Consider the following 13,133-nt stretch of genomic DNA (forward strand, 5'->3'; position numbering starts at 1 on the left):
GCGCGAAGCAATTCTGAGGAATTACCTGAAACAGTTTTTGATTACTCACCAATCACAGATATAATTTCCAATGAATATGTAGTTTGCCAGTTTCTTTATTATTATGCTCATCAAACAAGCCGTTTTTTCACTTTCTCTTTTTTCATATCACCTAAACGTATTTTTTATTTCCAACATCAGGCGGTGGAACCTGGTCACAATGGGGGGCTTGGAGTCCGTGCAGCCAAACTTGTGGAGGAGGATCACAAACGCGAACGCGTTCCTGCAGCTCGACACCACAGAGCTGCTCGGGCAACAGCTCCCACTCACGGCTTTGTGGGGCTATAGGGTGTCCAGGTAATTGCTATTGCTATTCACTGTAGTTACTAGACTGTTGAATTGTCATTTTTCTCTCGCTTAATCTAGGCCAAAATCTGTTAGTGCGTGTTTTTATTCAAATTTGGCGCATTTTACATATATACCAACGTTCTATTATATGAACTAAAGACGAGTACATTTAAAGTCCAAAAGCCCTCACGGTGGGTTAAGTTTAATTTTTATCTTCAAGTTCATTTCTTCCATAGTTAATGGGGGATGGTCCAACTGGAATCCCTGGGGTGGCTGTAGCCTGACCTGTGGCAGTGGAATACAAACACGCACGCGAACTTGCACCAATCCTCCCCCAGCAATGGGTGGAGTGGATTGCCAAGGACCTAGTTCCCTGTCCACATTTTGCAACACCATTGGATGTCCAGGTACTTTGTGTTTGACTCATGACTGAACCATAGTAGTAGACAAACAAGTAGACACGTTGATTTTGACCCGTTTCTTGTAAGTTATGGCTTGTGCATTTCCAATGAAATTGTAAACCCCTTCTAATGTTTTTACAGTCAATGGTGGTTGGTCAAATTGGGGAGTCTGGGATAGCTGCAGTGTCACATGTGGCGGTGGCGTTCAAAGACGCTCACGAGCTTGTACCAACCCTCCTCCGAGAAATGGTGGTGTTGATTGTCAGGGGAATAATTTACATTCCCAAGCTTGCAATGTCAATGGATGCCCAGGTAAGGGTCGTTTGAAAAGTGAACCAAAAGCTATAAGCAAACAAGTAAACATAAGAAATTTAAAATGTTACTGTAATTTGAAACGTGTACTTAAAATCATTTCGTGAGACGTTTCTTTTATTTCTTAGTCAATGGCGGCTGGTCAAATTGGGAAGTCTGGAGCGTCTGTAGTGTCACCTGTGGTGGTGGCGTTCAAAGACGCTTGCGATCTTGCACAAATCCTCCTCCAAGAAATGGAGGTGTTGATTGCCATGGGAATGACGTACAATCCCAAGCTTGCAATACCAATGCATGCCCAGGTATGAAACCAAGTATATAAGTTTATCAAAGCAATAAATAAACAAATAAACCAGCAAATAAACAAGCAAAAACAAGAAATAAAAGCTGTTGTGCATAGCTTGAAATGCGTATTTGAAACGGGATCTTCGAATTTTTCTTTCTGCCCTTTCGGTTAGTCAGGTTGGGGAGTTTGGAGCGGCTGTAGTGTGGCATGTGGCGGTGAAGCTCAAACGCGACGCGCATTAACGATAATAGGGGTCAATAAATAATAACAACTATAATACAAACAATAACCACAAATGCAACGTTAATCAACATTTTACGAAAAAATTGCACACTGCAATGTGTTATTTTAGCTGTGTTGTTGCTTTGCCGTTTCTTTTTTTGTTTTTTATGTTCTTTTTGCTGTTGTTGTCGTTGTTGTTGTTTTTGCTGCTGCTGCTACGGTTGATGTCGTGGTTCTTGTTCTTCCAGCTGCTTTTCTTGATGTGAAGCTGTCGCTGTTGCAGTTGTTGATTTAGTTCCAATATTGTTATTTTTGTTTTATTTATTTATTTATTTATTTATTATTGTTGTTGTTGTTGTTGTTGTTGATGTCAATATTATAAAAGGTATTGACAACAGTTATTGTAATTCTAAATATATGTTAGGAGCAGGACGAGCCAATGCCAGGAAGGCTTCTTTCTGAGAGGTTTGTATCGTGGAAATGGGAATAATGTTGGCAGTATCGAGTGGGGAAAATGTTGCAAGTCATCTCACCATCCATATGAATGGGGAAACTGCTATGACGAAGACGTAAGCAATACATTTAACAAAGCCGGCCTCAGTGAGTGTAAAAGGGAAGGTTATTTTATCGCCGGGTTTGTAACACGCCAACAAGGAGGCAAATTGTCCAGCATCAAGAAATTTAAATGTTGCAGTATGCGGAATGGTGAGTTTTTACCGTACCTAGCCCTTCTTAGATAACATAATTTTCTCTAATTAAACGTGAGGGCAGAGTGTGCTTAAATGAAAATCTGCTAAAATAAAGGCTCGAATTTTTTTTGACATTCTTGTCCACAAATATTGCCTGATTCAATTAGTAAAGTATTCATTCCGTCATTACCTATCTCTCTGATATCAATGCTAAATGCACAGTATTCAAATAGACATTTACAAACCACACTTTAAGAAATACGCATATTTTCAAAGTGTGCAGAAAGATATATATATATATATATATATACATTTATTAAATCCATTTTGAAATCACTGGTTATCCTTGCAATCTGATTGGCTCTCAGTGGTGCGATTTATTCACGAATCGCACTATTTTTTGCTCTAAATCGCATCTTTTTCTCAGCCAATGAGAATGGGCCAGTAAAACAAAACAACCAATCAGATTTCAAGATTAGTTTAAAGTAAACAATAAAATTTCAGGAAAATGAAAGGCAAAAAGCCACTGTGTGGAGAATTTTGCAAATACTATTGCCAAAACTTTGTTGTTATTGTAGCTTTTTTTCCAAAAAAATTGACGAATTTAATTAATTACAGTGTCTGAATGACGATTATGAGCTCCTTTAGGCTGAAGACCTACTTTAATGGAAGTTCCCAACTTTCAGTGTCGATTTTGACGAATATTTTGGCGATTTTTCTTCAACATCTGCTCAAGATCGTATGATACTGAGTCCAGTAAAACATAAACAAACGAAAACCACATAACAACAAATTCAGAGTCATCTCAAGAAGGTAGATGTTTCCAGGTTTCCGGTAGTTTCAAACGAAGCAACAAAACAGCTGAACTCTGTTGCTGTGAATAAACATAGTCAAAATACGCCACACTGCACAAAATAGTGCATGAACGAACGTCTTACGAAGCCGGTGCCAGTCCCGCCATCTTGGAAATATCTTAAAACAAATGGCGCTGCAAGAACTTGACAAGGTCCTGAGTATTGAATCCTACGCCGAGGTTACAAAAAGAAACGGAGATGATAACGAGCTGGACCCCTTAAAATCATGCCATAGAACGGTATTTAAAAGAAAAAAACGTACTATCCACTGGGCATCGCGCACTCGAGGGAGTTTCACAACTCAAAAGAAATCGATCGCAGAATTACACAGGATATGCACCTTCAAATTCCTTCTCCAAAGACAATGAAAAGTCTCAGCCTCAACCACAGAAGAAAGGTAGGCCTTCCATAATTGATTCGGGCGACAAGAATTGCACTTTTATACCTGAAGTAGACTATTTATCAGAACTGCTTGTTTCTTTGTCATGCTCGAATGAGTTTTCGTCACATGACATCGTTTTGCATACTAAATTAGACGTAAAGGCGTTTCCGGTTCCGCTTTCTTTTCACAAACCGGCTACTGGAACAATACACCAAAAATCTAAAATTTAAGGCGATAAAATTGTGCGATTTCAAAATGGATCTAATAAAGTGGCAATTGAACTTCGTGTCGTGCAATTTTGGTCTGAAATCGTACTTATGATTTCAAATCGAACTCGCGCTGCGCGCTCGTTCGATTTTGAAATCACGCGTATGATTTCAGACCAAATTGCACTCCACTCAGTTCAATTACCATGATATATATATATATATATATATATATATATATATATATATATATATATATATATATATATATATATATATATATATAACTTCAGAGCAGTTCAGGTCTCACGAGTAATCATCGTTTTATTGCTACAGAACTGTTTCGTATGGTACAAGGACCACACTCATCGGGCAATTTTAACGACTGAACTGTTGAAATTGGAAAGCTGGCAGTTAAATACGAAAATTTGAATGGTTGCTATAGTAGCTGCGTTACATTCAGGCTATTTGAAACTGTTCGAAGAGTTGCTAGGTAACAAAAGCATGATATAAGAGGGATTACGTGTCGTTATTTTAAGTTACGTTACTCTAAAGTTCCGAAGTACATATCGGTTTCTGTGGGGGCATGAACTTGCTAATTCGTTTCTTCTGTTGAGTGGTATGTTTTTTAGTAATGCTGGGGGATGGTTGCTCTGTCGGTGGACGTACGATAGTTTGTTGCTGGGCTTCATATATGGCTTGTAGCTTCCGTCTGTGAGGTCGAAGGTTACGTCAAGAAAGTGAACATTTTTTTTGTTGGCATCGATTGTGATCTTTAGGCCATTTGATTTGAATACATTGCTGACTTCTTTCTTGGTTTTTTCAATTTATTTCGGGGTGGCTTTGCAAATTGTAGCCTTTGTCTGAATGAAAAGGTCATAATCATTTGTAAAAAAGAACTGTGTAGCCTAGTCTAACTGGTCTAACTGTCTAGCCAACTCCTCAATCGATTGAGTTGAGCGCTCTACGAAATACGTTCTACTCAAAAAAAAAAAAATTATAGATATATATATATTTCTTGAAAATCTTTTTTTCTCTTTTAGTTTACCTGGATGATTAACCCCGGGATATACTAGGGAAGTGGGTTCATAAAGTTGAAAAGGGGACTTAAGACTTTTTTGATATTCTTGTCCACAAACCACAAACATTGCCGGATTCAATTTTTTTGTTTTGTTTTGTTTTGTTTTGTTTTGTTTTGTTTTGTTTTGTTTTGTTTTGTTTTGTTTTGTTTTGTTTTGTTTGCAACACTACACTTTATTACTTATTACAAAAACTAAAGTTACTTACATCATTACCACTACTTACAAATTACAAATAACAATAGCAATCAACATTGGTTACAACACTAACAATATAACAACCTCTTTAACAGGAGTTAATCCAAAATAATGAATAATATGATTCAATTGTTAATCGCGCCATTAGTAGAGGTAATTTAAACCCTTTCTTGAATGTTTAGGCAAACGTAGGAAGCCATTCTTGAAAATTAAATACCAATTGATAATTGGGTCTGAAATTAGGTATGAAACATTAGATAGCTTGTTTTAAAATTCAATAAGGCTTTTAAGACGTTCCAGTCGCTCCCATCAAACACATCTGGTCGCGTTACGATGAAAAACATTGCTTATGATAGCAAATAAGAATACCGGATGCATTGCTCTTTTCCAGAAATTTCCCAACTTAACAACCTGGACGGACTTAAACAGCGCGTCATGGACTCCACCTTGTTTTACATTGGACAACTAGCCAACATGATGGGATTTGCATGGACTGGTGGATGCTGGTCTAAGTACGCTGGCGAAGATTTTCGTCGCCGAGGAGACACTTGGGAATCCAAGTACAGGTCGAATTGGTGCCTCGGAGACGGACCCAAGAAAGACGTTCGCCTAAAGATCACGTACGAGAATTTTGCCTACACCATGAAAGATGTGACATTCGGAGAGTCTGTTAAGCAGTCCATCCCCGTGGATCAGGAACAACAGTTGCTGAATTCACCTGACAGAAGCTACAGCAAAGTCGCCTCTAACAATAAGAATAATGCTGGCTATTCCTCCGAAGTGCAGATTGAAATGCGTGTTGCAAGTACCCTCAAAAATGTCCAGCGAACCAGCTGGGATTCAAAATTTGGCATTGAAGTTGGCGTGGAGTACGAGCCCCCAAGCGCAACAGGTGGTGTGGGCTTTTCGGCAAAAAGCAACTTTAACTATGAATGGGGAGGAGATGAGGAAGATACCACTGTCAACCAAGACTAGCATATTCTAAAGGTGACTGACAAGAAAGAACTTCCACCCAAAACATTTTCAGAATGGCACGCATTTAAAAAGCCCGAAAAAGTTACCCTTCCTTACACAGCTACCATCGTTCCCACATTCTCCGTTAAACTGGAAGGCTACATGAAATGGGGAGGCGGTTACCATGGAGCTACGACCAATTTCCATCAGGATCATCGCGGCTCTGGTGATCGTAGCAATGTAGAGCACACTTTTGGAAGTGCTGAGATCCCGTTCTACGAAGACCTCAAAAACCAGATTGAGCAGAATATGTTACCTTGGCAATGGCATGCTATGAAACAGAATTACCCCTCTGCAGACTACTTCATCGATCAGCTAACAAATAAAGATCTCTATGCATTCACTATGGCAGGTCAGTTTGAAGAAACAACAGAAAACGAGATAAAGTCATATTGGTATCCATCGCGACCCATCAACGAAATGTCAGACGCAATCACGAATTTAACTTTAATGGCTGATCAGGGGGAAAAGTTTCCGGAGTTTCCACGTATCCGCCCTCCACCACCAAAAGTCAAGACCATTGACAACAGTAAGGAGACGAAGGTTCTTCCTGTTAAGCATTTTAACGATGATGATGGGGGAGGACCTGAACCTACCACGTTCCCTCGCATTCATCCTCCGGCATCAAAGGTGAAGACCACCAACAACAATAAAGAGAAAAAGCCTCCTCCTGTCAAGCTGTTCAGTGAATAAGGCACTGTGTCATGTTGAGTAATTAAATTCTAACTGAGTTTTCCAAGAATTATAATGCACCCGTTATAAATACAAAGTAATTAAAGGAAAATAAACGTAGAATATGTTTTTTATTTCTTTTAGAAAATTCCGCGATGAAAAACAGAAAACAACTTGATTACTTTGATCACAAAATGTCAACTCTCTCTGCTTGTGCCATCATAATGTTTCTATCGAGTTCTATCTCAATACCACCTTGCTAAATAATAAATATGGGTCATTGACCAAAGTTTGGGATCAAGAGCGTTTAATATTGGCTATATTCCTTTTTGCGTGTTTATATCTGGTCCATATATGGGATAAGGAACACCGAAGGATGCTTTATGTGCTCGAGTCACAGCGGGCATTCCCGAAAGCAAGTATCGTGGCGCCATCCTTTTTTCCCGGCCCGCTTAGGTAGCCAATCACATCGCAGGAATTGGTTAATATTGCCACTTACAGAGCTAGCCATGTAATAAGGATATCTAGAAAATAGCCTGAAGAAAAAATTCGTGCTGATTGGTTGAAAATCGCTTCACTGACTGAGCCTTTTTAAGCCGTGCTCGGGAATATCGGCCGTCGGTCGTTTTTGTACAGATCCCGTCGCGCTCGGTTCGTACTGCAACAAACTCGGGTTAATACTAATCTCTTATTAACCCTCCAGTATGGCCCTCTGGCGCAAGGGCCACACTGGGGAATATTGGCCCAAGGTTGTGGCAGTACGGAAAGAGGGCAAAGTGGTCTGTACAAGAAAAGAACTAAGGGCCATTATTCCGATCAATAACTAAAATCAACCAATGAAATTTATCCATTGCCAGTCCAATATTCTATAAATATTGTACCGGGCACAATCACGCACGATCAATCCTTAAGATTTTCTCTTTAAGCAATAGAGCTCTTTTTCCGTGTTTACAAAGCCCCCTCAACACCGGAGGACGAGAACACGCGGAGGATTGGTAGAATTCGAGACAATTATGCACACCCCAGACGAAGTCGAGGGTTTGTTTAACTTTCGAGAATTCTCCCAACCCCCCGACTGTTTAGATGAGGCTATGCAAACATGGAGAAAGTGTTCTATTTCTTAAATAGAAAATCTTAAGGAGTGATCGTGCGTGACACGTCACAGCTGTGTTTACATACTCTCATCTAAACACACCTATAGACCAATGAGAGCGCGCGTAGTAGCTTCGTTATTTTATAAAGTTTTATTACTCACGTTTCTCAGAGAACTTGCTGTGACATAAAAGGTTCCTTTTCCGTTTCTTCCAACTCTCTTTCCCTTTTGTTTTACTTAACATCAGACTTGAGTATCTGCCTAATATACGCCTAGTCGACGATGTTTTTCCAGTTGATGATAGTATCATTTTATTCTTAACATTTTTAGTCGTGTACTATTCCGGCTTTCAGAAGGGTGGGTTAATCCTGTCTAAAGATTCGTTTATTATTATTATATTATTATTATTATACACTGCTTTTGATACTTTTTATAGAAACGATTCGTATGGCAAAATTCCGGCTAACAAAGAATCAATAAGGACGTCAGTTCTTACTCACCTCAAGACTATCTTGCTATCGTGAGTATGGCTCTCGCGCTGGGTTTGTAAAGGTTGTTAATTTTTTATGTCAATATGTATGGGTTATTGACGAAGCTTTTTCGGTCAAGATAGCTGGATATTGGCCAAGTTCTTTTTTTGCGTGTTTATGGACCGAGACGGAGTCGAGGTCCATAAACTCGCAAAAAAAGAACGAGGCCAATATCCAGCCATCTTGACCGAAAAAGCTTGGTCAATAAAGGATTTATTATATGGCTTTCGCGGAAATTTTTCTTGCGGGACACGGCGGGTAGTCCCGAGCGGGAGAGATAGCTCCATCTTGCCCGTTCGGGTAGCCAATCACAGCGCAGGACTTGATTTATCTTGGCCGCTCACGGAGCTAGCCATATAATAAATCTGCGTATGAGACTCATGATACGTACTCATGATATTCTCTTTGTCAGTGCAATCATTTTGCTTGTTCATTGGTCAAGACAAGCCCCAAGGGGGAGTGGCCAATTAAGTATACATTTTACATTTTTTTGTGCGCACTCTTACTGAGTACTTTTGAATGCAAAAATTATTTATGAGATCTACCGGAATAGCAATGTAAAGGAAGATGGTGATTGATTTGAGAAAGAAAATATTGTGTGTGATTGTAGAAATCTCTTCTTGTTTTTAGTAGCACTTTTATTCGCTCGTCAGTCATAACAAAAAGAGTGCGCTTTTAACCAGGATGAGTGTATTTCCCAAACGGATCAACTAGTATTCAATGATACATCACAAAGTACAACCATACTTTCATTCTTCTTTGTCTCACTTTTAATGTGACAACGGAGTATTACAAGGAAAATCGTAATAATTTTATTTCTTCACTTGCTTAGGTAGTCTGTTCCGTAAAAACGGCTGCGGGGAGACTATTCCTTAGGCGGAAAGCGTAGCATTTGCACCTGGCACGTTTTCAACGGGTTTATCATCCCACTGCACATCGAAATCCAAGCCTGCCACGTCATGAAACATGCCATGGAGCTCGAACTCGTACAGGCTCTCGTCGGTCAGTACGCCAATTACCTCTTGAACGTACTGATTCAATTCCTCGTCCTGTCCATGCATCATATCACTCCAAAGCCAGGGGCTGTCACCTCGTTCGCTGACCTGCTTCAAGAACTTGTAAACAGGAACACTGTCTGTACCGAGTGTGTATTCAAAGGGAGGTCGGTTGGTTTTACCTTTGTGCGTCTCGTGGAAGTTTTTCTCTTCCAGGAAGCCTTCAAATTTAACCTTGAACTGTACTTGAATGGTGGCTTTGTAAGGTATATTGACTTGCTTGTTGGAAGTTGTTATCTGGTATGATGACCCAGAATCGGCATCTGTTGTTTGCGTTTCTTTCACTTTAACGATGTCCCACTTGATCTTCCCGTCTTCATCTGTGTTCAATCCAGCACTCTCGCTTCCTCCAGACAAGGTGATGGACGCTTTGAAAGTTCCAGCAACTAAGCCGAACATACCGGGAGACGTGTAACCGAGCGTCACGGAAGCTCCGAAACTGGATTTAAACCTGGTGGTAGAGGAATGGGTGACGGTGCGAACAGACTTTATTTCTCGTGAAATACTCGTTTGGGTTGAAGTCGAATCCATGTTGTTGATCTCTCCGACATCCTGTACAATAGGCTTTATTGACTGAACTTCTGGCTCCCCGTAGTCGATATTCTTTACTTTAAAAGAAAAGTTCTCGTAGAAGATCTTCAGACGTTCCTTCGCCTTCTCTCCACTGCATCCGTTTTGATAATGGGACCTCCAGCTGTCACCATCTCTTATAAAATCTTGACCATTATGCTGACCTCTGCATCCTTTTGACCAACCGTATCCCAAGTAAAACGCCAAAAGACCCAAGTTATCAAGCGTCAAATCCATAGTTCTGGTCTTTACTTCATCTCCCGACTTCAGTGTTAAGACTTCTACAAGGAAAAGCGGAATAGAGGCTCTAGCCGTTATTAGCACGGGAACAGGTTGACACATATACATGCAAATTCATTGTATCGCATGAAGTAAGCATTAACAGCACCAGTTACTGGGCTTTGCCAAGGTTTACATTTTCGACCGCAACTTACCAGCTTCAAATAAAACGCGACGAAAAAAATTTTGTTTTCAATACTAACAATTTTCAATGCAAGAATAGGCCCTTTGCAGCTAAGCCATCGCGTATTTTTCATAACATTATGGGCTATAACTTAATGAATTCCAGAAATGGAAAAAGCATGTCGAAAACTATCAAAATGGCCACGTTTGATGCTCCCATCATTAAAGAATGAGAATTTATGACAGTCTGAATTTTAAAAAGAATAAGAAGATTTGTATGGAAAAAGTTGTTGGAGAGCAAGGCCTTCCTCTCCAGCAACATTTTCCATGCAAATCCTCTAAATTTTCTAAACTTACTCTTTAAATCCAGGGGCTTCAAACTTGGCCATTTTGGTATTTTCGATGCACTCTTTCCATTTCTGGCATAGCCCATAATATAAAAATTTTCTTGGAAAATGTTGGTCACGTGACACCAGCTGCAAAGGGCCTCTAACCATTTCACCTGTTCTCAGGGTGAGCCTCTGCGAATATGGCAGTAGAATCCTCTAAAATAAGGTTACCGGCAGATCACTCAACCAACAATTCGTAGAGGTCTGACCACGTAAAATGGAAAACACTATCAACCTAGTACCGATTATTTTGCCTTTTGGACGTCACCTATTAAACTTAGCTACCTCGTAGAGATGACTCAATAAGGTTCTATGGGAATGGGCGAAAGTAATATAGTGATATAGAAAAAGGTTAAAATCAAAAATAAAAAATAAAATTAAGTATACACTTTCTGTCTAAGATGGTACTCAACTGAACTATGTAGTCGCAGACGGGGTAGCAAATTTGTGTTTTTGTTTAGCATGGCACGGCATAAGGTTTCCCAGCCCCTGCTGAGCCCTTGCCCTTGCGTAACGTTTCCCAGCCCTGCGGAACAAAATGTCCGTTGTGTAAGGTCTCCCAGAGCCCCCGGAGCAATACTGCTTGATCTTTTTCAAATTCCCCTCCCTTCCCCTAAGCGGGCAGTTACTCACCGTCATACATGTTGCAGCACCTAAGCTTGGTGATGCTAGAAAGTGACTCAGATGCACCTCTGTGTAATCCAACTACATAGAATCCCTCATCGTTGCATTTCCATGTATCACCTGCACCAACATCTTGATCTTTGCATTCTTTGTACCAGTAAGGTTGTAGTGCAGGTTTACAACACTGCGCCCACTGGATACTTTTTAACTGATGACTTCTTCCTCTGTGGAACCCATTAAGGAAGTGTTAGAAGTGCCGGGAAGACGAAGGCCAGCATTCCAAAACCAAGAGGAGACACCATTGTACTGCACCTTCCTATAATGTTTCAAAACAGGAATAACCACTAAAAGACAAGTTATCTTTTAGGAGAAGAAATCTCACTTCATTTTTAAGTTTTAAATATCCCTCTGTCAAAAAAACGCAGACCCATTTTCTAAAAGCAAAGAATCGGCGAACAACAATCCCGTCCTCAAAGGCCTCGAGTTTTAATTTTGGCCAGCGGCGACCAATCGCCTCACCCTCTGTTCGACATAAAAACAAAACAAAAAAGGAACCAGAAACTCCTGGTTTCGCTTTGATTATGCGCATGCGTTCATACAAATATCAACCGCTGCGATTGATGCTGGCTCATTTTCCTATTTCGCCCAGGGTTTCGATTCTTTCTTGAAAAGATACTGTATCAGCGGATGACCACGAATAACTACGAAAAAGCGCGAGTCAAGATACAAAGAAAAAAAATGGGCCTTGAATATGGCATCACGTTTACGCCATTAAATAAATATCTTCCCCTATTAATGAAAACGAAATTCTTTTAAATACTAAAAAAAAAAGTCTTCTTGCACCGTACCAAAAATTCTGAAAATTTCCAGTTCTAAAATTTAATTTAAAACTCGCAGCAAACAGTGGATACACTTTAACAGTAATCAAGGCATAGCTGAGCAAGGTAAATTTGAAAATTACTCCTGGAAGTTGTTCACTCGCAGGATCAATGAAATAAGTAAGTGCGTCACTCGACAAAATGTTGAACGGGTCAGTTCTTCCCTATAAACAGTGGTGTACATGTTTTAGTAGCAAACAGTAGATACACTGTATCGACAGTTTTCAAGGCATATGTTTGATAAGGTAAAATTAATTTAAAATTCTTTCTAGAAGTAGTCCGCTCTTACGGTCAAAGGAATAACATAGTAAGTACGTGGCTATACAAAATGTTGAACGATATCAATTCTCTCCTATTAAAATCGATATTTGTCAGTGATATGCACATACATGCATAACAAGTGTTTTTTGAAATAATTTCAAGAGGCTGTTTCATCTTTGTTATAGCCAAATCAAGCTATCAAATGGTTCTTTCCTTTTTTCTTTTCTCTCTTTGTTTTCACATACTTTAGAGAATTTGGATTTTGAATTGAGAATGTCTCATGAAGTGTCTACGGTCATAACTTACCAAAGCAGGCAGTATTTTGCAGTTAGGTACTGTAGTGAGGTCCACAGTGTGCAAACATGTTTGGACCTAGTCTACAACAAAAAGATGTATCTATTACCAAAAAGCATTTGAAAAACATAATCTATTATTAAAGCGTAAAGGAAGGAATTATTTCATTTTTGCCTGTTCTGGTGCTTGTATTCAGTCCAGTGAACAAAGGGATTATTATTTCGTCTGTCAAAGGCAGCAAAATAAAGTTTAAACTGAACGACCGAAATAAACAAAATAAAAATTGCGTGCTAAAGAAAAAGGCATTTAGTATATTTTTGTCCATATGAAAGTTTGTAAATTACTTTCTTTTTTGTTATTGTGAAAAGAGATGTAAAACACATAATTCGTAATCATTT

General features: G+C 39.5%; 1 protein-coding gene and 1 pseudogene across 1 annotated transcript; one reads left to right on the forward strand and one right to left on the reverse strand.

Moving 5' to 3' along the window:
* Positions 1-2,225: 2,225 nt before the first annotated feature.
* LOC149096265 (uncharacterized) lies at positions 2,226-7,235 on the forward strand (annotated as a pseudogene).
* A 1,887-nt stretch (positions 7,236-9,122) lies between these two features.
* Positions 9,123-11,543, reverse strand: LOC149096266 (uncharacterized; the record flags this gene model as incomplete). Its single annotated transcript, XM_089281401.1, has 2 exons — positions 9,123-10,168; positions 11,312-11,543. Coding segments are annotated over 2 exons (1,266 nt in total), but the record flags the coding sequence as incomplete, so codon positions are not given.
* Between the last annotated feature and the right edge of the window lie 1,590 nt (positions 11,544-13,133).

The sequence above is a fragment of the Orbicella faveolata genome, unplaced genomic scaffold, assembly GCF_042242905.1.
Source record: "Orbicella faveolata isolate gen_17 unplaced genomic scaffold, um_ofav_v1 contig_48, whole genome shotgun sequence".
Classification (NCBI taxonomy): Eukaryota; Metazoa; Cnidaria; class Anthozoa; order Scleractinia; family Merulinidae; genus Orbicella; species Orbicella faveolata.